General features: G+C 37.4%; 1 protein-coding gene across 1 annotated transcript in view; it reads right to left on the reverse strand.

The window, feature by feature from the left end:
* LOC136864677 (stalled ribosome sensor GCN1) overlaps positions 1 to 26552 on the reverse strand; it is a 599881-nt gene that overhangs the window by 106548 nt on the left and 466781 nt on the right. The window contains exons 33-34 of the mRNA XM_067141987.2: positions 24477 to 24746; positions 14389 to 14502 (exon numbers count right to left, since the gene is read on the reverse strand). Coding sequence (XP_066998088.2) covers positions 14389 to 14502; positions 24477 to 24746 — 384 coding nt within the window. The remainder of the gene's footprint in view (positions 1 to 14388; positions 14503 to 24476; positions 24747 to 26552) is intronic.

The following is a 26552-nucleotide window of genomic DNA, read 5'->3' on the forward strand; positions in this document are numbered from 1 at the left end:
CTTCTCAGAGTTTTCTCTGTACCCGCGGATATATGGCGTAAAATCCCACCATGTCGAAAAAATATCTAGTGTTTCCATATCCCAGTTGGATAGTTTTTATTTGTGTATTGAATAGTACGTTTTCTTGCTTAACACCTTTTTCCTTGTCCCCTACAGAAACGTCTTAACACGGTTTTACTGTTTAATAATCACTACCATATTGCATTAAACTAATTGTGCACACATAGTTACAGAAAATATTTAAATATCATTAATTGTGAAAAAATGCACCCATGGCAGGTTACACATGTGGAGAACTCTTACCCAGTTAAGGGGTTAATACCTAATAATGTGGAAGTTCGAAGACCTTGCAAGGTTACACCACAGATGTATGTGGTACAACTTTCACTGTACAACATGTGGTTGCAATATGGGCACTATAAATAGTAATGGCAGTTAATTCGCAGCAAGTGTATATGTCAAAAATTGAAACTAATCTGTTAAAGCACATGAACTCTGTAGAAGTGCCTTTTGAAAGTTGTTGCAGCAAGAATAATGTGAAAAACAGTATAATAAAGGTGAAAAAGTTACTGGACAGATGGGAGTCTCAAATTAGATGTTGAACAGGACTTTAGCTAGTACACTTAAAAATGTGTGCCGACTGATCAAGGGATTTCCATTTTTGTGGACATAAATGTCCACATTCTGGGGATGATTCAATTTTGTAACTTTACATCCCTGACAAAGTTGCTGCACTCCAGCTTAACTCCTCCCAAGATCTGCAAAGACAATTGCACCAATACATTCCACAAGATGAAAAAAATCTTTCTGGAAGCACATAGATTATGGATTGCACTTCAAAGACACTTATGTTGAAGACATACCTGATAAATAATTTGGAAAATAACCCAAACTTGTAGTGTATTCATCACATTGTTATCTGCAAAAATGTCAATTTGTAACAATACAATTATGAGCATTTAGCAATTAAACAGTCATCAAGGGGCTTATGACCATTATGGTAATTATTCTTGTGAAAATGCAGTGTGTGAATGGTGCCAGTAATCTAGTCGTTATTTGAGGTTACAACCGAGCAGTTTCTCTGGAACCTGAAGTTGTAATGATCCTAACAATTTTGTTGTATGCAAGGGGAAAGGGGAGATTTCTTTACAGAATTTGTGTCTTTCACATCAGGATATGAAATACAGAGGACTGAATAGCAGAAACTTCCCAGTGTAACACTCCTGCACTCAGGACTATAATAATAGCCTGGTAATTCACTGCTGACGTTAACTCGCATTGACTAGCACAGGTTTGAATCTTTACACAATGAATTAACAGTGCTTAAATGTGAGAGACCCACTATCTCACACCTTAAAAAACCCTTTTCAAGGTAAAATTCCAGCAGGCTAGTGCCGCTTGACTTCACATCAGGAACTTTAGTAATATCTCTGGTCATCAGGCCCTATGAACCAGCATGATTAGAAATTGTCTTTTAATGTGTGCTATTTTGAAGTGAGTGAGCAATTGTAATTGTACCATCTCCACAATTTTCTGGGAGAGGTATAGAAAATTCATGAAAATGCCACATTTAGGATATCTACCCTGGAAGTCTTCAACCTTGGATCTCCAAATTACGTAGCTTCTTAGTCGCATTGTTAAACTGACCAGACGTCCCGGATTCGGCAGGACAGTTCCGCTTTAAGGCATTCTGTCCCGCTGTCCCCTCGAAAACTCTGGGGACGCTTAAATGTCCCACTTTGCAGATAGACAATTTTACCAACATCACACTTCAGTAGAAAGTGGTAAAAAGTCATTTATATATATAGATTCATTATTCACGATATCGATACTCGAAACTTCCGAACTTCTGTTTCTCATTCAGACTTAACAATAGTTCCTGCTTCCTGGCTTGATGTGGTGTGGTTTGGAACGTTTGGTTTCTTTTCTGTGATTGCACAATGCCTAAACGCAAATGCATACTTAATACGGATTTGCAAAATAAATTCCCATTTATTAAGAGAACAATATCCAACAGTGATGTTCGATGTCAGTCTTGTGGGGCGGCATTTAGCATTGCACATGGCGGTGGACATGATATAACCAAACATTTGCAATCTACCAAACATAAATCTGCTGAAAGTACTGCAAGTCCAAGCAAAGCATTGACAAGTTTTTTCACGAGCGCAACACCTACATCCAAGGACTTGGAAATTGCAGCTGCTGAAGGAGCCTGGGCTTACCATACAGCTAAAGAAAATCAAAGCTTTCACTCATGTGACTGCTTCAAAACTCCTCCAAACATGTTTCGAGCCCAAATTCAGATGTGCACAGACAAAATGTGAATGTGTAATTACTAAATTATTAATGAATTAATTTATTAAATCACTAATTATTTGAGCAACAAGTCAAACAACTCGGACAGGCACATTGCTTTACACTGCTAACGGATGCCTCAAACCACAAGAATGTTGAAGTGTTCCTGGTTGTTGTTCGGTTTTAGGACCCCTATGACGGTGTTCAAGTGAAACTGCTGGACCTTCAATCTCAACCCGGTGAAACATCAAACATTGTTGTGAAATACTTGGAGGAAGTGTTAGTAAAAAATGATATTGCAAGTAAAATCATTGGGTTTTGTGGTGATAACACAAACAGTAATTTTGGAGGGTCAGCAAGAAAAGGACTTAACAATACTTTTAGGAAACTGAACAGTTTTTTGGGTAGGGACTTAAATGGTATAGGATGTGGTGCTCATATTATACATAATGCAATAGAGTCTTCTTGTAATTGTTTACCTATTGATGTAGAGAACATAATTGTTAAGGTGTACTCTCACTTTTATATCTACACAGTCAGAGTTGAACAGTTGAAAGAGTTCTGTGATTTTGTAGAAGTTGAGTATAAACAAGTCCTTGGGTATAGCAGAACAAGGTGGTTAGCACTCATGCCAGCAGTGAATAGAATGCTTGACATGTACCAAGGACTGAAATCATACTTCTTAAATCAAACAAAATGTCCGGTTTCCTTGAGACGTTTCTTTGAAGATCCTATTTCAGTGGTGTGGTTAAATTTTGTCTTCACACAAGCCAGTTCTTTACACAAAGTAGTATTGAAAATTGAGGGTGAGCTAATTTCTGCAACAGAGGTTATGGAAGCCATCAGTGAGCTAAAGGACAATCTTTCAGATAAGTTGTCTCACAAGTTTTTACCACATGAGGTAAGAGCTCTTGTTGGTGCGCTTGAAGATGAAGGATTAGCAAGTAGGAAGAATGTTTGAGACCTTTATAGACTATTTAGACCAGTCTGGTCATTTTTAAAGATATGAACAATTTCCAATGGGAATCACTAAAAACTGTTCCTGAATGGTCTGATGTGGAAAAATGTTGTGATTTTGTGGCAAGTAAAGGAATTTTTGACAATGGGAATGAATCAGAACTATTTGATCAATTTTCCTGCTTAACCAAATATGCCACTGCAGAGAAAATATCCAATTGGAATGATGCAGAAGTTTCAGCAGACAAAAGGTGAAAGGAGGTTTTTCTTCACTTCAAGGAAAACAATATAAGACACAGTCAACTCTCAATAGTGGCACAGGATATTTTTTCTCTTCCCGGAACTAATGCTTCAGTTGAAAAAGTTTCCTCTTAAATGAACAAACAGTGGACATCTGAAAAATCTCACCTGAAACTTTCTACTCTTAAGGCTTTGTCAATGATCAAGTTTAACTTTTCGCAGAATTGGTTTCATAAATTTTTGAAATCACCATTACAGTTGTTACAGCTAATTATATCCTCTGAGAAGTACGAGTAACACTGGAATGTATCACAAGGGAAGGTATTGTATTATTATAATTTTATTTTAAAATGTGTAGTGGAGAAATATTGCAATACCAACTTAACGTGTAAAATATCGCTGTGTCAAAATTTAACCTCTCGTTTATGTGTAGGCTGTCGGAATAAGTGTGTCCCGCTTTGAGCCATGGGAAAATTGGTCAGTTTATGTATTGTCAATATCTGAAAATTTTAATGATGAACTACTGGACTTGTGTAAGTGATGTAATGCACTTGAAATCAGTACGGAGACCACAGCACAGGTTATCAAGAAGTTTTCTCTAAAACAGAAAGCATATTAGCTCTCAGAGTTGCTGATGTGGTTTTATTAGAATATTGCAAGCAAATAATATTGTAGCATTTCAATTGTATTTTCAGTTACGTCATTAAATAAGACACAAACCTGAAAAATAGGAACATTCAGGACACAGAATTAAAGACTCAAAAGATTTCAAATCTAGAAACAGCATCTAACATGGAAGCATACCTAATTTGCCCACAGTTTACTAACTGAAATGCAGTGAATATAATTCCACATAAGGCAAACCTATCAAAATTCCAAAATAATGCAAGCAAGACATATCTGAGCACAAAAACATAAATCAATCTGCTCTTGCCAACCAATGACTAAATACAGAATGTTAACAGACCGAGGTCCCAATTTATTCTGAACTTGTTTGACCCCTGTGACTGAATATTTCTTAGCATAATTCTAATGTAAGGGATGACTGTCCTGAAAGATCAGCACACTGGAATATTTACTGTTAAAAAAAAATTATTTCCCAACTTAAAAATAGGTTTAGTATGGCCAAACTGACAACTGAATTCAATATTTAGGGGGATCCATAATTTTTCTTTGTGTGGTTTGTTTTGAACAGTCTTCCAAATGAAGAGGAACAAGGCACTTCTTGCACTGGAATATACAGCTTTCTTTGTGTTCCAGTAATCATTTAGGTTAGGTTTTGTATTCTGCGACATTATTATTAGGGCGAAATAAGCCTTCATTTCCTGTACGGATACATCTTTCTATGTAGAAATCACAATCTCCTCCAGCCAGAAATGTACTGTGTGCATATTTATTAGTTTCATTTACAATCTCCGTCCAGAAATCATCGCCCAAGAATTGACTAAATACAACTAACTCTGTTCCAGATTCAAGCAGTTGTCGAGAAAAGGTCAAGGAACTTCCAAACACTTCAATATACACTACAGATATCAATTATCAGCACTATAAATTTTATGAATAAGAAATTCGAGATTTAAATGCCTGACAGGCATTTCGTCATTACGGCAATTAGGAGCCGAGGATGGGCAGTGTACATCTTTCATCTCCAATCGGTTAATGTGCAGACAACACAAGCATAATGATTCCCCATATCAGCCCTTAACCCGTTCCTCTACAATGACTGGTACATATTTCACCAGAGGCACATTCATTAAGATGAAATGGTGGGAACACCCCATCATATATTCAATTATGAAATACCTTTGTGTTATGTATTTAGATCATGGCATTCTATTGTATTATGTTCACAGATAGCACCAGTGTGATTTTCATGTTGTACAACTACTTGGAGGCTATTTTTCAATGGATATCAATGGATATGTTGATGTACAAGTTGGTCATCTTTTTCTTCAAATGAATGCTAGTAACCAAGGGAGATGAAATAATTCAACATCATCTTCTAGACAATGGTGATGAAGAGGATTGAGAAATATCTGGTATAATAGTACAGAACCAACACTGAAGAAGAAAATAATGCTGATTATAACCTCAACCAAACAAGGGAGTGGCAAATACAAAGCTGCCCTCCACGCAAATGAATGTTCCAAAATCTGAAATATATTTAACGAGTTCAATTATGTGCAGAAAGCTAAACAAAATACCTTAAAATACTGTCAGTTGATGATACACTTTTTAATACCTCCAGGGACCTATTTCATAAAACTTGACAGGTGCGACAATTTTGACAATTGTCAGATTGACAAATTTGTCAATATGTCATAATTTTCTCTTTCATAAATGTTACAAGTTTCTCTTACGTGACAGGCAAAATATTGTAACTTGTTTCATAAACATGACAACTGTATGTCAGATCTGAAGTTTGCTGTATTTTGCTCTAGATGGCTCTGAAGAGGGATATAGAACAATGAATGCGATGAACGAACGATAGACTTATTATGAAGTGGTAAAATACAAGACAAATTTAAGCCATATATTGTTTCTACTCAAACAGAATTGCAAGTAATTCTGATAACATTATGATAATAAACAGCCAAAGCAGAGGAAATAAAATTTACTCTTTAAGTGTGAACGTGTAACTTTTGTGTTTGTAACTGCAACTGCTGTCCTATAGGATTTACTGTGTAATGTATTCAGCTGATGTCTTGCTAAGAACTTTAAACTACAAAGCCACTGAAATTGAAGGTTAGGTTGATCTGTTGTCTAAAAATCCGACGTGATCTCATTTCAATTTCTTCATTACTGCTACTACTGCTCTTACTAGAGTTTTTGAATTATGAAATATTTGCTCAAACTCCCAGTTATGGTATATACACACTACAGGTCACCTCCACAATGATAATTCTACAAATTTGTAAATATGTCAAAAACTAATTACATGTCTGTTTCATAACACTATATGTAGCCTATAATTTGACAAATTTGTCAACTTTTTACCTGTCAGTTCAAAAGTCTTACGAAATACACATTTGTAAAATAGTCGTAAAAGTCTTCAAAATTGTTAGCAAGTTTTTACGAACACAAAATTGTCAAAATGTAAACCTATTGGACAATTTTCTATTGCCTGTAATATGTAACTTTTATAAAATAGGGCCCTGCATGTGAAAATGTTAAAAAATAATTGCATTCCCATGCAAAGTAATCTTATGCTAATGGGTTAAGGGAAACAGCCTTACCACACTAACAATACACACAAAATATATCTGAAAGTACCAACATTCCCAGTGAAAAGACAATTCAAATCACATGCATTATACAACCACACAATTGCAGAAAGAAAAAAACACAACATGTGTTCCTGCCCCAGAAGTTAAATGCACAAGATAGTTTAGTATAGCAAGTTGAAATTCTGACAAAAAGGTAACTTGTTTTCCATAAGAAACGTGGTGAGGTTATTACTTTATTAATAAAATGAGTATCTCATGTGACAAGCATAGGAGAGAAAAATTACATGACTACTTACAGAACTTAGCTAACAGTAACTATGGATACTGACTTGTCATGCTCAGAACTAATCCAGTCATTATAGAAAATAGTAAAGAAGAAAAAAGAAGTGATTAGTGTAGTTTGATTTTTCTTTTATGAAGGCGAATAAAATATAAACGAGAATTAGAATGTACCGCTACTGTTAGTAATAATTCTGAGGCAGGGCTTTGTCAGGATGTTGGTGGGGGTGTCTAGACAAAGGGGTTGTGCGTGCAAACGACTGTGAAGAGCTCAGCTGCTTCAGTAAACCACGAGTGAGCAAGAGGTGCATATGTCTGTTGCGCAATGCATCATTATCAAATTTCACGCAAAAGAGGGCACCAAACTTTCATAAATTTTGAGACTGCTCCGCGCAGTTTGGGGCAGGTGGAAAATGAACCTCATGATAAGAGACCGTGGACAAGCATCACTGCAGACAACATTGTTGCCATTCGTGACATTATTGGTGAAGATCAGTGAATAAAAATTTCGCAAGTTGTTTCAACCGTAGGAATAAGTCATGGAAGTGTTCAAAGCATCATCCAAGATAAACTCCATTTCAGAAAATTGTCTGCCAGGTGGGTTCCTAGTCTCCTCAACCAGGAACAAAAAACTTTACGCCAGGAAGTTTGTCACAGACTCCTGCATTGCTACAAGGAGGAAGGAGAGGATTTCTTGCATCGTATTGTGACTTATGATGAAACTGGGTGCATCATTACACCCCAGAATCAAAGCAAGCAAGCATGGAGTGGCGGCGAAGATACGAAACAGGTCCGGTCAAGGCCAAAACATGCCCATCTGCTGGAAAGGTGCTTGCAACAGTTTTCTGGGACTCTGCGGGTGTTTTGCTGGTGGATTTTAACAAACAAAGACCAATGAATGCAGCCTATTACTGTTGCCTTTTTGAGCCTATTACTGTTGCCTTTTTGATGAAGCAAAAGCTTCAAGCGACACGGGCAACTGATCCTGAACGTAATTCTTCTCCATACCTACGATGAAATTCTAAAAGAAAGAAGTTCATTACTTTTAATTCTTCTCAATGACAATGCAAGGCTTCATACTGCCACTTTAACGCAGGAAAAACTGGAGGAAATTCACTGGACATATCTGGAACACCCTCCGTACAGTCCAGATTTATCGCCCTGTGGCTATCATTTGTTTCAACCACTCAAACAAGACATACGAGGACAGCGGTTCGATGAAGATGCAAGTGTAGAAGAGTTTGTGCGCAACTGGCTTCACACATGTCAATCTTTTCTCTATTAGGACGGCATCAAACACTTACCAATCCGATGGAGAAAATTTGCATCGAAGGCAGGACACTATGTAGAAGTGATCTCTATGCATGTTCTTTTTTGGCTGATTCAATAAATTTTTAAAAAATAATTCCCGCTTATATTTGATCCACCCTCATACAATTTGCTTTTTGTAAGCTATAAATTTATTTTTTGTTCCGTATTGAAGTGCAATTATAAGAATAAATTAACAAGAGGGTCCATCTTTTCAATACAATATAACAAGTAAATGATATTACATATGTCTTGTGAGTAGTCTCAGCCACTTAGTGGCCATCTTCAGCCAAATAAAAATAGTAGATGTTGATTCCCATAGGGAATATTGGTAAAATAAAAAATCAAGTGATAACTCAAACATATGTATACCAGACAAAGACAATGTTGTAGGAAAAATTATAACATTAAAATATATATAATAAAAATTAAGGTCATAATCTTCTTGCCACATTATGATGTCTTTACACTGACTTACTGAAGGAAGCAGGCAGGCCATGTAAACAAAGTAGTGGATAGGGAACAAGCACATATAGAGATCACTTCAACAAGCACACTGCTTGTTCCCTATCCACTCCTTTATTTACATGGCCTGCCTGCTTCCTCCTGCAAGTCAGTGCTTGTTCTACATCAAACATTACAGATTTACTTCTTTGCCTGAGGTGCTAAGTCAACTGAAAGACATCATATTGTGGCAAAAAGATCATAACTTTAGTTTTTGTTATATATATTATACCAGTTACGAGCGGTACATGCCGTTTTTTTGACGATCAATTATATTTCATCTTCACGCAAGACATTCACTGCGAACTTGGTTTGTTTACACTCAGCGAGGCGAGCCGACTTGAGCCAGCGACAGCTGTGCGAGTGACTTAGCTGCAGGAACAAGATAGGCCACCCGCCTGACGCGTCACGTGTAGCCTGCCTGGCCAGGTGTGTTCCAGAATGAACATCACCCCTTCGCGAATATTCGATGTGAAAATTTTCAAAACTTCTATTATAATCGCAGCAACTCGAGAGACAAGTCATTTTGAAGAGGATCACATAAACGTCTCCAATTGTGAATCTCAAGCAAATCCGTCAAGGGATTCTCCAGATAATCAACTTCAAAGATATAAAGATATCACGCCATCTGACGACATAGGAGCCCAAACAGAATATAAGGCGAGCTCACTTGACCCAAATCAGTCAGTCACAGCTGGGAGTCCAGTCTGACTCTCCACGCTGCATCATACTGTTCGTCGAAGTGCTGACCAAGTCTATCTTCAAATTATTCAACAAGTGGACTTAAACTCTGACAGTCGAGTTGACTTAGAATTTATGTGCGTGTTGAAGTTCAAATTATACCAAGTCTTTTTAGTGGACTTCGATTCTATCAGTCGAGTTGAACTTATAGTCTGTGCGCATGTAGAAATTTATCGATGTGACCTACGTTTATGATTGTGGAACTTCGTTTATTACCACGTTGTCATTGTGGAACAGTCTCTGAACAAGTATTATTAATTTCAATGTGACACTGCTGCAATATATTATTAACTGCGATATTCTTTTAAAATCTCAGACTGCATAATTTCATTATTAAATAAGAGTGTTCATGAAAGTGTTCAGACTTTCCCACTAATATAAATGCAAGCGATTACCTATTGTAAAAGGTATACTCATGTGCTTCGACACAAGTGGTTCATTCTGAACAATAATCAATTCAAACTGTGTTAATATACGATACTTGCCAACTTTCATATTTTCAATTTATGAGTAGATGTGAATGCTATTCGATTCAAACTGAACCACCTTCTGAACTGTGCATTATTTCTTCTTCGAAGTGTTTATTTGTGTGTTACTGACAGCAGTGTCTTTGATAAACACTTAAGCAGTCATACATTTATTGAAATGTCAAATGTGACCTTATTTAGTGGAAAGCCACAATGAACTGTGCCTAGTGTGTTAACAGTTTTCAGTTTCATTATTTCTATTCATGAACTCTGCTTTATTTTCTTTCTAAACTTGATGCTATCCGCATCTTCATCTTTAATAGACTTTTAAATTCTGTCTACAAGGGATTAGTAGAGTTCGACTGCACATCACGACAACATTGAATTAAACAGTGCTGTTAAACAAATGTGTTGGGGGACTGTGCAATTGGGGACACTAGTGTGAGTTAAGTGACTAGTGATTACCCCACAACATCGGAGACCGTCCAGAACGTCAAAAGTTCGAGTTCAATCCCATATCAAGCCGACCTGGGTGTTCCAGTCCAGTTCAGCATGGTGACCTGGGAGCACGGGTCATCTGATAGGCGAAGTTGAAGACAGCAAATATCTACAGTAAGGTGATGTGCACGTCAACATGCATTTTTCTGAATAAAACTGTTCTTCAGTAAATTTTTAAGTTTTCTTGTAGGTAGAACCCTTCCTCCTGTACCAAGCCCTAGCTATAAATTACCTGAAAATTGCCCTGAGAGATACTTCATGCCAACTTAAAAATAACTGATGAAGTCGGGCTGTAGTTAAGGTACAATATTTTAATTCAGTACACTTATAACATAGGCTTTTATTACGATGGGTTCGCCACTCCCAAAGGCATTTTAGAGCTATTGCCAGCCGAAACTTTTAGGCCGCTCCTAACATGGAGAACAGACGCCTTTTGTAGCCGGTCCTCTAGAGCACAGACTCTACATTTGATATGGGGTTTCAGTGGCATTTCCTCCACTGGGGACCCATTTCCCTTCTATACGGACTCCTCCGCCCTTAGCTGTTGGTCCTTATAGTGGGTCAGACAATTTACCGCCGCCCAATACTCGGCGTTGAGACACTGGCTGTCTGGTTTACTCCATTACCATAGTAGATCAACTGGCCAGGCACAAAATAAGATACAAGGAGCTGAAATGAGGTTCTTGAGGAGCATACAGGGCAGGGCAAGACAAGACGAGATAGAGTAAGAAATGAGGAAATAAGAAGCATGGGAGTGTGTAAACTTCAAGAAGAGATTGATATAGCAAAGCTAAAATGGTTTGGACACATGATTAGAATGCCAGGAGTGAGAATACCAAAGAAGAACATTCATGGATACAGAACAGCAAAGAGGCCTAGGGAACGACCTAGAATGAGACGGAGGAGCTCTGTTGTGGACTGTATTGCAAATAGAGGAGTCTATAGCAATGAAGTACTAAAAGAGGAGTGGTGGAAAGATAGAGTTAGGGGGAGGGCTTTCGTACACCACCCTACCCAGAGAGAATCTGGAAAAGGTAATGGATGAAGAAGAAAGATATATTTTAATGTTATAATTATTCATACAACACTGTCTTTGTCTGGTATACATATGTTTGAGTTATAACATGATTTATTTAATTTTTATTTGGATGAAGATGGCCACTAACTGGCTGAAACTAGTCCCAAGACATGTGTAACATCATTTACTTGATATATTGTATTGTATTGTCAATTTATTCTTACAATTTGCTTTATGTTGCACCTACACACTTAGATCTTATGGCGACTATGGGATAGGAAAGGGCTATGAGCGGAAAAGAAGCGACCGTGGACTTAAGATGCAGTCCCTGGTGTGAAAATGGGAAACCACAGAAAACCATCTTCAGTGTTGGTGTCAGTGGGGTTCGAACCCACCATCTCCCGAATACAAGTTGACAGCTACACGACACAAACCACACAGCCATACGCCTGGTTTCCCTCAGATTCCGACTCCTCTATAAGCACAGAATACAGCAGAAATAATTTCACTTCATTGCTGCACATTGCACACAGTATCACTGTTATTACAGCTCAGATAATTGTGTTTAAATATGTAACTAAATAAGTTTAATTTATTTACATATTTTTTGCTGTTTTTATATTTAAATGCATGTTATGGCAAATTTATTCATCAATACATATTTCCTATATTCAGCAGTATGTTCCACTTCTTAGATGTCTCCTGCTCACAGTTTTGATCCTTTGCAATTCTAGCAATATATTGGCTTCTGGTTTATCAGTGCACCCTTGTCTCCATTCTATTTCATGACAGGAATTTTACTAAAATTATGTTTATGGATGGATAACAGCATATTCATTTAGGTTGGAGTGAAGAGCTACAAAAACTTAAACAGAGTGACCACAGGGACTTTGTCATGGTTTCAGTTTTATTTTTCTCCTCCCAGAACCTCTTCATCCTCTCTCCTCCCCTGGTCTTCAGCTGATATTTTCAGTATCCTCTTCTCTTGTCCCCCCCCTGGTGCTTTGCTATCCTATTCCTGTACCTTTCTCTGTCACTGAGCTCTGGCATATTGGTTGGTGTATATTTCTCCAGTTCACTGTCCCTTCCACCTTGATCCCTGTCTCAGTCCAGTCCAGTCCTTCTGGGGTTTGACAATCCACTTAATTCCAGCCTTTCCTCTCATTGTTTCCCATACTCTTCTAGTCATTCTCTCCATGTCCATCCTGATCACATGTCCAGCAAATCGTGATCGTTAGATTTTTATTTCTTCAGAGATCGTCCTCATGTTTCGGTACAGTTAATCCCTTGATCTTCATTCCCATCTTTCACCTCCTCTTTTTGGTCCCAGTATCTTTCTCAGAAATTTTTCTTTTTTTCACCAGTTACTCTGCCCCATACCTTCCTAGTGCCATTGTCTCTGCCACATACAGCACTGTGTTCCTCACTATTCCCTTGTAGTGCCTGAGCTTTGAGTCTGTTGATGTTTCTTTTCTTGAACACTTCTCTGGTCACAATGTCTGTAGTCATCTTTCTCGTCCCCTTTTATCCCGTCACTGCTCCTGTTCCTTCCTGTTCCATATTCTCCTAGGTTCGCAAACTTTTCTACCTTCTGCACGGTGCCTTCTGGTTTTTTCCAATCACCAGTGGTTTTGGGAGTTTTAGTCTTTTCAAAGGCGATCCATAGCCCTACCCCTCTGGCTATCTTGCTCATGTTGTTGAGTTGTTTCTTTGCATCTTCTTCTGTCTCGCTTATCATGGCTATGTCTTCCACAAAGGCAAGGCTCTGTGCTCTGTTATCCTTCTTGTCCCTTATATGTGTCTGGTTTCACCATCTTTTCATTTGTTGTCCTCTATTGTCTGATAACTTCATCCAATGCTATGTTGAATAACATTGGTGACAGTCTATCTCTGCATTTGACCCTGGTCTTGATCTCAAAATCTTCTGATAAAGGTTACTACCACAGTCTTCTTCTTCAAGGCCATGTGTTCTATCAGTTGTTTCAGAGTGAAGATCTGTTCTGAGCACCCTCGTCCTTTCCTAAAACCTGCTTGGTAATCTTCCATTGTACTGTCTAGCTGCTGTCCCCTTTACAGGAGGATTCTGGATAGCACCTTGTAGCCAACCTCGAGTAGAGAAACCCATCTATAGCTGTTTGCATCCCTCTTGTCCCCTTTCTTGTGTATCGGTACTATGATTGCATTCTTCCACCCTTCCAGCAATTTCTTCATCCTACAGATCTGAGTAATGATCTGGGTCATGTTGTCTATTGCCCATTTTATCACCTCCACCGATATTCCATGATCTCCGGTTGCCTCTATTTTTCAGATCCCTTATGGTGTACGCAATCTCATCCCTGGTCAGAGGTCATGGCTGTCTCTCTTCTACGTCCAGTCCGAGTTCCAGTTCGTCTACACGTGGTTCACAAATCAGTAGGTCGTGGAAATACTCTGTCAGTATCCCTACTGCTTTCCTTCGCACTTACGGGCAAGTTATCTTTCTTGTCTCTTATGAACAGTTCTCTGCCCCTTTATCCTGCCAGGCTTTCTTTTTTTTTTTTTAATTTTGTTTTAATTTTCCAAGAAAGTCTCTGGTGGTGTTCTTTCTAAAGTCTCTCAATCTCATCCAATTCCTGCTTCATCTTCTGTCTTCTGGTCCAACTTACTGTCCTGGCTGCTGCCTTCCTTGCTTCTAAAAAGACCTCATATTTCCCAGGAGTTAGCATTTCAGACTTATTCCAAGTCGTGGCCCTCTTCCTACTACAATATTTCAACTTTTCAATGGAATAATATGATTACTTGTTGTCACCTATACCTAACATAGTTTACTCCACAATTAACTTACAATGAAAACAAAAGTAGCACAATATCTTACCTTAGGCAAGCAGAACCCAGGAAGCAACTCTTGACCTTTTAAGTCACTGACAGCAAAACGAACAGCCTGGCGTATATCACCTACATGAGTGGATTGCTGGGTTGGATCCAATGTCTGAAATATACAGTTTAAACGAACATTAACTTTTCTCATAAACAAACAACAGGATTTACTTCAGAATAATTTGGGTTTTTCAGTTGGTGATGAATGAACAGCTCCAGACGCTTCAACAGATGAGTGAATAAATAAAAATGCACTAATGATTACAAAAGAAAAGTAATGAACAAACACAAGAAAACGAAGAGTGAATACAGGAAAAAATACATCCGGACAAATTATACTCACAAATTCTGAACATAATTGGTGTTCATGGTGCGGGTTACTGTAGTCACATTCTAGCTTGTTAACCAAAGGCAATGGTAGAATGACCAAGTAAGTGGTCCTGAGAGTCCAGATACAAGTTACTACGGTATAGGAGTTGGCATTTCAGACTTATTCAGAGTTGTAGCTCTTCTTGTGCTCTGGTGGATAGACTATCCAATCCAACGGTGTCTATAAATCTTAAGGTATGACTAGCACTACACCGGACATTTATCTAGCAAGCTCAAAGTTTTAAACAAGCCTTGGACCTATGGGAGTAAAGGAGTCCAGGGACTCATTGGAAACTTCTTTTTCTTCTAGTCCCTATCCGTTCTGGATGTCTGCAACCATCTTGGCTGTGTCTTCTCCGTTGTGAGCTGCCTGGAGTAACTCTGCCGATGTCTTGAGAGTCCAGTCTATGAGGTTTTTTAGCTAGGAGATTCGTCTCCTGCCAACACCTCTCTTTCCAGGTATCTTTCCTTGTAGGATTTCTTGCAGTAGATGGTACCTGCTTCTGTTTCTCATGATGTGACCGAGGTATTGTAGCTTTCTCATTTTTACAGTGGTCAGTACTTCCTTATCTTTTCTCATTCTTCGAAGAATCTCTGCATTTGTGACATGATCTGTCCATGACACACTTAGCATCCTTCGGTATAGCCACATCTCAAAGGCCTCTTAATATTTTACTGAGCGACTTCGTTGAAAGTCCATGTTTCAACACAGTAATAGAGAACAGAAAATACATAGCAGTGAAGGAGTCTCATTTTTGTAACTAGTGTTAAAGTCACGACTTTTAAACAGTTTTCCCATTTTGTTGAACACAGTCCTTGCTTTTCCAATGCGGGACATCACTTCAACTGAATTATCCCATTGATTATTAATGATGGTGCCAAGATCATTATTATGGTCAATTACCAGATGACATGCAGGGATAATTTTTTTTTTTTTACTTATGACCATAATTTTGGTTTTCTTTATATTAATGTCAAGACCATATTCAAGGCTAGTGAATGCTACTCTTTCTATGAGGTATCGTAAACTTTCTAAACTATCTGCAAAAATTACAGTGTCATCTGCACATCGAATGTTGTTTATCCATTGTCCATTTAATAGCACTCCCATTTGTATATCATCCAGTGCTTCCTTGAAGATATATTCTGAATAGATGTTAAATAGCAATGGAGACATTATACAACCCTGTCGTACACCCATCTTATGATGTTGCACTCTATCAAAGGCCTTCTAATAGTCAATAAAACAGGCATAAATATCACAATTTATGTATCTACATCGCTGAAATAGTTCCCGAATGCTAAATAGAGCTTCCCGTATGCCAACTGCATTTCGGAAACCAAACTGTGTAGGTGAAATTTGATATTCATAGAGTTTGTATATTCATCTGTGAATGAATATTGCACTCAGCCACTTCATATTGTCTTCATTAAAAAGTTTTAAAAATTCTGCATTGATGTTGTCTGGGTCTGAGGCTTTGCCTTCTTTAATTACAGTAAAACCTCATTAATTCGAAGTCGTTGGGACGCAAAAATCGGACTTCGAATTACGTGATTTTGAAATAACCGCCAACACGTACTTCGGAAATGCCAACCCTTGCGGTGTCACAATATATTCTAAGAACTGTTACTGCATGCAATTAACCTTGATTCACAGTTTACAGCTCTCAAATACCATGGAAAAAAAGTATTTCTAAAATGCATCCAACAAGGTGCATTTACAGTATTCAAGTAATGCACTTGGATAACTCACCGGCAAACATAACCTAACGCAATAAAATCAAAACAAAGAAAACGTGATTCAAAGAGGAGGAGAAATATATATTGGCTCCCCTGTGCAAGTGCTTTATTCATTGAATTACTGTACTGTATGCATTTCAGATGCCTTGTGCTTGCATGGAAAGTACCCGATGTCCTTAAAACATTGCGACTTATCAAACTTTCTTATGACGAGGAGAGAAGGTCTCTCACTTCTGTCCACATTACAGCAGTACAGTGACTATACTTGTAAGATTTCCTGCCATGGCACTTCTAAGACCCATTAATGCATGCAAAAATTGATTCTCAGTTTAAACTTTTCAAAGGCCATGAAAAGCACTATTTCAGAAATGTATTCAACGAGGTGCATTTACATTATTCAAATAATGCACTTGTATAAAACAATAGCAAATATAACCTCACGCAACAAAAGGAAGAAAAACACTATTCAAAGACGAGGAATAATTATGCTGACTCCCCTGTGCAAATGCTTTATCTTTTGGATTATTGTACTGTTTGCATTTTTAGACGTCATGTACTGGCATGGAAAGTGTCCGATACCCTTAAAACATCGTGGCTTTTCGAACTTTCCTATGATGGGGGAGGGAAGTCTCTAGCTTCCGTGTGCACTGCATAGCAAAACAGTACATTTCCTGGCTGGCAATTCTCTCCTTTAAAACCATAAGTTCGTTTGCCCTCAGCATTTAAAAAGTAAAACAAACAAACAATGCAGTTTCATCGGCATTGACAATTTTTGGTGCGTACAAATTGATTATGGGCTATAAGCCACGCTTTTTCGCCAACTGTCGGCATCGCCAGGGTTCGCGGATTCTACCTCTCCGCACACTGCCGAGTGATGTTGTGGCATTGCTTAAATCACCGAATACAAAATAATTACAATTCTGCTCAAACATAGCAAATATGAACCACACTGTAGACACGCCGAAGTAGGTGAAAGTGTGCAAAGTTACCTCTGCACGTTCCGGAGGACATGTTCTTTCATGACGCGGATAAATCTTGAATCTAAATTACCCTGTAAAATACTATTTTCTTGAAAATGTAAAGGCAGTTTAGAATTAGTCTGAATTTCAGTAACGGGGCCGACATTATTCTTCCAATTACGAATAATCCGTATTTCGAATTAAACGATTTAAATAACATGCAGAACCATACCTCATGTTTCCGGGAACAAGAGCTGCTTCGAATTAGGCAAGATTTTGAATTAACTGATTTCGAATTATCGAGGTTCTACTGTACCTTTATTGCTGTTCATACTTCCTCTACTGGAATACTTGGTCCTGTTTCACAGTTTAGCTGTGGAGGCTCTGGTCGGTTGTCCAGAAGCAGTTTTTCTATATATCCCTTCCATGTATGTTTGATTTCTTCTAAGTCGACAATAACTTTTCCTTCACTGTCTACCAGCTTGTTTACTGTCCTTGTTTTGAATTTTCCTGTCAGCTCCCTAACTTTAGGATGAATGTTGAAACCGTCATGTTTTAGTTGTAACGCTTCTATTTCAGTACATTTTTCCTGCATTTTGTGTTCTTTAGCTTCTCTTACCATATTCCTGACCTCTTTATTAATGTTTTTATATTCATCAGTGTTACGATTTGCTATCCTCTTCCTCTCCATTAATTTAAGGATCTCATCAATCATGCAGGTCTTCTTTTTGACAAAATTTGTTTGTGATGTTTATCGAAATAAAGATAAACATCTACGAACAAATTAGCGACAAAAATGGAATTTGATGGAGTGTTATCAATATTAATGGGGCTCATGGAAGAAAGAAGAATTTGCTAAGTCAGCAAAAGGAGACAACAAAGAAGACATACTAGATTACAAGGTATTCAGGTGTTAAGTGGGAAAAGTGGGAAAGTCTGAGTGTGGGATTGTATTGTTCATCAGGAAAATAACAGGATGGAACATAGGTCTTGTTAGGCATGTATATGTACGAATAATCTTTTACTACTATTACTACTACTACTACTACTACTACAATACTGGGCATTTAGAACTTACGGTCTGAGAGTTTCCAAAAAAGTGTTTAATGCTGAAAATGTATTTGTAACAGCCACAAAATTAGGGTAAATGAGAAAAAAGAAATTGGAGTATTGATTTAAAAAAGTCTTCTTCCCATTCGCAACAGACAAGTGCTCGCTACTGTTGGATTCCTGACTACTTATAATGATGTGATAAAAGCTTCCTTCTGGCACTACAGGGTAAATGCAGCCTTTGGATAAGTTTTTATTCCGGCAATTGAAGGCTTTGTATAACCATTTAACAGATATTGTGCCAGCCTGCTAAGACTTTCAGTTTGATGTTTATCACAGCAACAGCATATTGAAAATTCTCCCCTTCATTCATTTTCAATTTTCTTCCCCTAACTGAAGGACATTATTCGCAACCAACTGCACAATGGAGAGACCTCCCAAGATCGAAGTGGCTGCGAAATATTGTCCTCAAACAAGTAAGGAAAACTGTAAAGAACAATGTGGCCTTAGAGTGCATATCCGTTGTGTGCGGTGCCAAAAATACTTTTTTGTCATGTGATTAATTCACCTCATTCATGTTTCATGTTCATTCCTTAACAATGGAGTGACCTTGGCATGCGGTAACCTGCCAGTTCATTCTCCCCGCTCGCATAACTGCAATTCCACTCCGCTGTGCGCTGCACCAGTCAGCAAGATGCAACGGTTGTCCAGTAGCTGCATTGTCATACGGATTTTGTATCAAGATTGACACTTTCCAGTTCAAAATGGCAGCTTTTTGTACATTGCTATTTTAGAGTTTCCTCGTCCTCTCAGCAAAATTGCTTTGTTGGTTTCGATGCGATTTTATCGATAGTTCCTTTGTAAGTCTGCTAGACGAACAAGAGACATGTCCATAAAAATAAGAACCTTCTGGCTTCTTGCACCCATTCGAAAATCAAAAGTTCGTAAAAATTATTTTGAATGAATCTAAAGCATTTTTGTTACTGTAATACATTCATGGCAGCACAACACTACTCTTAAAGCAATGCAGCTTCTGGAATTTCCTTATTACGGTGAGATCCAGACTGTACATGGTATCTGCACTGCTGCGTAAAAGAATTCTCGGCTGGCACATTCTCCCATCATGGCAGGCTTCTCCTTTACCATCGAAGATATGAGAGGGTATAAGTTCGTAAAACAAGCCAGTTTCATTCACATTATGAATATTCCGAGGTTCAAAGCCTTGCAAGAGTGGTTGAAGCATCTCTTCTTTCTAGTGTTCAAGAGTTTCATCATTTACTGTAGCACACACTCCACAATATGTCCTGCAAGTAATTCCATATCTTTCTTGAACCAATTCAGCTAACATTTAAAGCTTACAAGTCCATAATTTTTTACAATTTACCTTAAACTGCATCTACACAGATAGGTATTATGGCGATTAAGGGATAGGAAAAAGCTGGGAATGGGAAGGAAGTAACCATGGTCTTAAGGTACAGGCCCAGCATTTGCCTGGTATGAAAATGGGCAACCAAGGAAATCCGTCTTCAGGACTGCTGACTATGGGGTTCAAGCCCACTATTCCCCGAATAAGCCCAAGTTTCCATGACATCACAGATGCTTTCATTTTTATAAATACCCCATCAAGAACATCAATTACATTTCTTCATAGGCTGATTTAACATTATTTTCCCCTATTTGTTTTGGAACCACACTGCGTTTCTTGAACCAGAATTTTCTCTGTATCTTTCAACATTCCTGATAATGAAGAATTTGTCATAATTGGTGATTTTCATTCTTGTGTTGATATCGAAAACACTTAAAAGAATTTGCCAGTCCTAGACGTTGAGCCATTTCACTGACAGGGATAATTGCATTTCTTCTCACTTCATGAATCAAGTTTGTATTCTCTGTGAGAGAAAGAGTTTTGCTATTTGCGGTCATACTAAACTTAAACTGGCTTAGACTTAACTGAAACACCACCCAGCTAAATAATTCACCCAACACATAACAAAACACCAACTGATGCTATAATGCAACAGTGCAAACGAAACCATGTACATGCAAGTGAAGCGGCATGTTTGTTTGAACTGAGCGGCAGCATCAGTCTTCAGCTTAGCTAGGTCTGCAACGGCAGCTATTCAAGAACATTCGTATACTGCAATAGCTGCACTGGATATGCAAGCGTGCTTTCTCACTTTCAATCTGGTCGACCGGTGAAGAGAGAACCACCACGAGTTCTTCACTAATATAAATTATAATATTTCAACAATATTAGAAGAGTAGACAGGTTTTAACAAATGGTTTTACAATTCTTAATAATATTAATAAATTCATTAACTTCCCTTTAAAAAGCTGTGATTTGACACAATCTGATGTTCTTTCAAGAACAAAACGTGTCATTCTATTTTCAATTAACTGGTTCTTATTCAGGTATAATATGTTAAATGTTTTCTTTTTCAGGTATTTTCTAAATTTTGTTTCAATCAAACTTTCGACAGACCAAAGAACATAACAGTTACAGATTAACTAAGTCAAATCTGCAAAGTAATGGCTTCCACATACATAACTTCTCACTTTTGTGCTAAGCGCCTTCACTTGGAAAATTCCATTTCTGGCTTTATTGACCCTTAGAAATCCTATGGCATCTTTTCATAGGTTCTTAAGGTTGCATAACGACAATGAACAGAAATATATACTTAAGAATTTCAACAATTTTCCAATATTGAGTGCAGGTTCTACCCTTATGTGAAATACACGTACCTTAAATCACAATTCCGTTGTTTAAGTGAAGGGAGTAATGTGGATAAACTTTGGGCTAAATTTAAAGGAATCATTTGGGAAGGAGAGAAGAGATTTGTACTTGTTAAGAAAGGTAAAATGACCCCAGACCCTGTTTATTATACAAGCGAATTAAGAAAATTAAAAGTAAAATGTAGAATAGTAAACAGGAAAATCAAAGAGGGTAGGAAGAATAGAGAAATTAGAAAACAGCCAATGAGGGAACTGAATAGAGTGAAAAAGGAAGCAAAAGAGAATTATACGAATGGCATACTTCAAGAGGGTAATGACCACAAAGGGAAATGGAAAAAGCTGTAATCATATATTAGGAATCAAAAAGGAAAAGGAATCCAAATTCCTACAGTGGTGGGAGAAGGGGATGAAAACTATCCAACAGATACTGAGAAAGCAAATCTATTTAGTAGGGAATTCAGAGATTCAGTAGAAGATTGTCAGGAGTAGGAAACCGTAACAGAAGATAGAGAGGGAGAGACACATAGGGAAACAAGAAGCTTCTCATTCACAAATGAAGATATTTTCAGAGAAATCCAACTGCTTCAGCAAGGAAAAGCAGCAGGAAGTGATCAAATTACTGGGGAGGTATTAAAGACAATGGGGTGGTACATAGTGCCTTATTTAAAATTTCTCTTTGACTATGTTATAAATAATAGTGTAATACCAAAAGAATGGAAGGAATCTATAATAATACCAATTTATAAAGAAAGGGTGATAAAAAGAAACCAGAGCAGTACAGACCAATCAGCCTGACCAGTATAGTTTGTAAAATACTGGAGAGTTTAATAGCAAAGTACATCAGAGGGATATGTGATGATAAAAATTGGTTCATGAGGAGCCAGTATGGATTTAGAAAGAAATTTTCTTGTGAGGCACAACTGGTGGGATTTCAGCAGGACATATCAGATCAGTTGGATTCAGGAGGCCAGTTAGATTGCATAGCCATAGATCTTTCCAAAGCCTTTGATAGAGTGGAACATGGAATATTATTAAAGAAATTGGAGGGAATAGGATTGGACGTAAGGGTTATACGTTGGATAAGAACATTTCTAAATTCAAGGGTTTAAAAAGTCAAAGTAGGAAGTAATATATCACAGGAAGAGAAAGTTTGGAAGGAAATTGCACAGGGTAGTATGATCGGTCCGTTACTTTTCTTAATATACGCAAATAATTTAGGGAACAATATAACATCAAAATTAAGATTGTATGCAGATGACAATTGTTTATAGGGAAATATATAACACTGAGGATTGTTCAGAATTACAAAGGGACCTTGAGAGTATCCAACAATGGGTTGAAGAAAATAATATGAAGGTTAATGGAGGCAAATAAACTGTTACAACATTTACAAACAGGAGCTTTAAAACTGAATTTGAATATACTTTGGATGAGGTAGTTATCCCAAAAGATGGCAAGTGCAAATACTTAGGTGTGAGATTTGAAAGTAATTTGCACTGGAAGAGTCATGTTGATGGCATTGTTGAGAAACCATACAGATCGTTACATGTCATAATGAGGTTACTTAAAGGATACAACAAAGAATTAAAAGTGAAAAGTTACTTAAGCATGGTTCATCCATTATTGGAATATGAAAACAGTGTTTGGGATCCTCACCAGGAATACCTAATAAAAGAAATAGATGCTATACAGAGGAAAGCAGCAAGATTTGTAACAGGGGATTTCAGGAGAAAAAGTAGTGTATCAGAAATGTAAGAGAAACTTGGGTGGGAAACTTTAAGTAAGAGAAGGGAGAAAACTAGACTTACAGGTTTATATAGAGCCTATACCGGAGAAGCATGGGGAGAAATCCGTGACAGGCTTCAGTTGGAAAATAATTATATTGGCAGAACTGACCACAAGTATAAAATTAGAAGGAATTTTAGCAGAAGCGACTGGGGTAAATTTTCATTCATTGGGAAGGGCGTGAAGGAGTGGAACATTTTACCAGGGGTAGTGTTTGATCCTTTTCCAAAATCTGTACAGATATTCAAGAAGACAATAAACACAACAGAGAAAATAAATGAAATGTTAGAGGGCATTTGACCAGTGCAGGTCATTGTAAATAAAAAATGTGTGTGAATAAATTAATTCCATCCCCTGGTCTATGGAGTTTGGACAGCCGAAGTAGGGGACTACCTGTAGGGGTAAAGTACAGTGGGGACTTCCGAGGGCCCTGGGACCGCTACAATAGCGGTGAAGGCCCTTCAGGAACTCAGAAAAGTGGTGGCAAAAGGGGCTCTGGTTAAGACGCAGCAGGTCATTATGCTACTTAGGTTCCAAAATGGGTGAAAAAATAAATAAATAAATAAATGCCATGTAAATTTTAATCTTATAGCAGTTGAATAGTATTATTTGAAGTAATTCCACATACTGTATACGAGTTGACTATTTTTTTAAGTACAGGAGATATAAGTAGAATTCTGTAAACAATATAAATTTATTAAGGATGATCTGTGTGTTTAATAGAAAGAATTGTTAGCATAAATTATATAATATTTATTTATTTATTTATTTATTTATTTATTTATTTATTGACTTTAGCAGTGGCGAAGTTAGGGCTCGTGGCCCTCTCTTACACTTAACCACATAATTGATCTACAGATAATACATATATAAAAGAAATGTACTATTCTATCATAAAATCAAAGATAAGCTAAAAATTACAGATTTGGACAACATATAATGAAGAAAGAAAGCAGAGATCAACAAATAAAATAGAATAAAATTTGGAGCGTATAGATAATGAGAAAGAGACAAAGTCATAATGAAAGAGTAAGATACAAACTGAAAAAATAAGCAATACATAAAGAGAACACAGTAAGTAATAAAGTAAATGGAAATATAAGTATGGCAATAAAAGTGATCTATGTACATGAGTAAGAAGCTAAATATTATGTACATTACCCTATAATAAGAAAATTTTCTTCTTCTCTTGTTAATTTAAAATTTAGTGCTTGACAATAATGTATTTTAGTGTACCATTTGCCACTGAGGTAGGCACCTCTTTTGCAAATAAAAGAGATTTTGATTTAATATCTAAGGTAAAATTACATTGCGATTGTGGAATAATTTTCGAGACTTGAAGTTTCTTGCGTTAAATGAAGGTTCACGCTAAATCAATGTTGAGCAAAATTAGGGTTATACACTATTACAATATGACTAGTACCACAGGCAAACAAATCCAATAACATACCTTTGTTACAGCACTGAGAGCCTCCCATGCCATTTGCAGTACTTCTTTATTGGAGTCTGTGAAGAGGTGGATCAGTCCTCTTAACAACTGTGGTACATACTGAGAGTAGTCTGCATGGGTATGTCTACAGAATGCACACAGCAAGGTTACAGAAGCACGACGCACTTCTACACTGTCAGATCGCGTAGATTCCATCAACTGATCCATGATGGTTCTAATACCAACTTCATCCGACACTGATAATACTACAGCCTGACAGTACTCCAGTTCCTAAAAATGATAGCAAAAATTAATAAGATACATGTAAAAATATCACAGAAACTCTGCCAGTATATTGCTGTATCAATTTTATGGTTCTAAGCAAAGTTCCACACAACTATATGTACATAAATAAAAATAAATTTGTTTTAAAGGAGTTAAAAACATGACAAGGTAAGGTACAAAAAATGCAAAATTTGCAATGTTGCAGTAGATTCAACTTTCATGTTGCAAATTACACCGGAATGTCCTAATGAACTTGCATCATTATTTTTATTAAAGTAAAATTCCATAACAAGGAATTTTAATTAAACTTCCCTGTAACCACAATTTACTGTACCTGATGTTTATCAATAACAAATACCTAGGTTACTATGCTGATATAAATACATATAAATGAAAACTGCTTTTATACACTTTTCAGGGAACTCATTGGAAAAGTGTAAACAGCATGAAATGTCAAAAATTTTTGTTTAGAGGCTGAAAGATGAACAAGATTACTTTTAGTAACACTGACTGTACACAAAATGTAACAACTGAAAATAAATGAATTTACAATAACACTACCCTGCTTGAATAAAAATCTGAAATCATGAATCTTTGTTTCTTTTGCATCCTTATTACCATATTTCTTAGAATCCAAGACAACATTTTTCTCTATCAGAATTTCACGTGAAAAATCAAGGGTCATCTTGCAGCCACGACGTAACAGTAACAAACACCACTGGCAGCTACCACGGTAACAACGCTGCTTCCCTTCAACCACTCCCGCGCGCACGCACCCACACAAAAAAACTACCTTCAACATCAGAGTCTTTATTATACATTGCAAGCCACAGCAGTTGATTGTACAGTGCCTCTGAATAATCTCACTGGTTCTCGGAAAATAGAATGACATTCTACTAGCCATTACAAATCCGAAGAATGGCATCAAAACATTAAGCCTACTCTCTTGAGCTAATTGCAAGATCAACCATAAAGTACTTCCATGCCTCAGCTGCGCAAGAAGTATCATTCGAATTGGAATAGCAAGGATGCAACCCACAGAATTCTTAGAAGGGCCAAGGTTATTCAGTGACAGTTACAACATGTCTCCTGTACATGACACTTAATGAAAGTAACCGTTTTATAGTCAGCAAAAATATTTTCATGATGCATGGTAGTATTCTAGAGACAAGGGGAACAGGTATTGCCGGCATATATTCTATGGGTTCTCGTCTATATTATGGTGCCAATTTTAAGTTAACGGTTATTAAACACGCAGAACTGAAAAATAATTGCGCAGCCACAGGAAAATACGGCATAACTAAAACCAATGCTTGACGTTAGCATGAAGACAAGGTAGTCTACAAATGCATACTCTACAAGAAAGGCATTCACTGGAGCACAGCAAGGATGCTTTAAAGAAGTCCAACATGAAATTGTGAGGTACGTGCGCAAAAAACACAAGGTTGGAATGGCCATAACATGAGTTGCGATACGAATGCAGGCTTGTGAATAGGAACTTCCTGAACTTTCAAAGGTAGTATCACATACCTCTAATGAAAATGATTAGGGAAGGAGGTAGGATTTATATGATATTTGTGTGTGTATTTTATTTCACAAATTAAATTTGAATAATGGTTCATGTTTGTGGATTACTGTAGTCACGTCCTAGTTCGTGAACCATGGGCAATGGCTGAGTGGCCTAGTAAGTGGTCCTGAGAGTCGGGATACCAGTTGCTATGGAATGGGAGTGGGCATCTCGGACTTATTCCGAGTCGTGGCCCTCCTTGTGCTCAGGCGGCTAGGACTATACAATTCACCGGTGGTCCATAA

The sequence above is a fragment of the Anabrus simplex genome, chromosome 2, assembly GCF_040414725.1.
Source record: "Anabrus simplex isolate iqAnaSimp1 chromosome 2, ASM4041472v1, whole genome shotgun sequence".
NCBI lineage: Eukaryota > Metazoa > Arthropoda > Insecta > Orthoptera > Tettigoniidae > Anabrus > Anabrus simplex.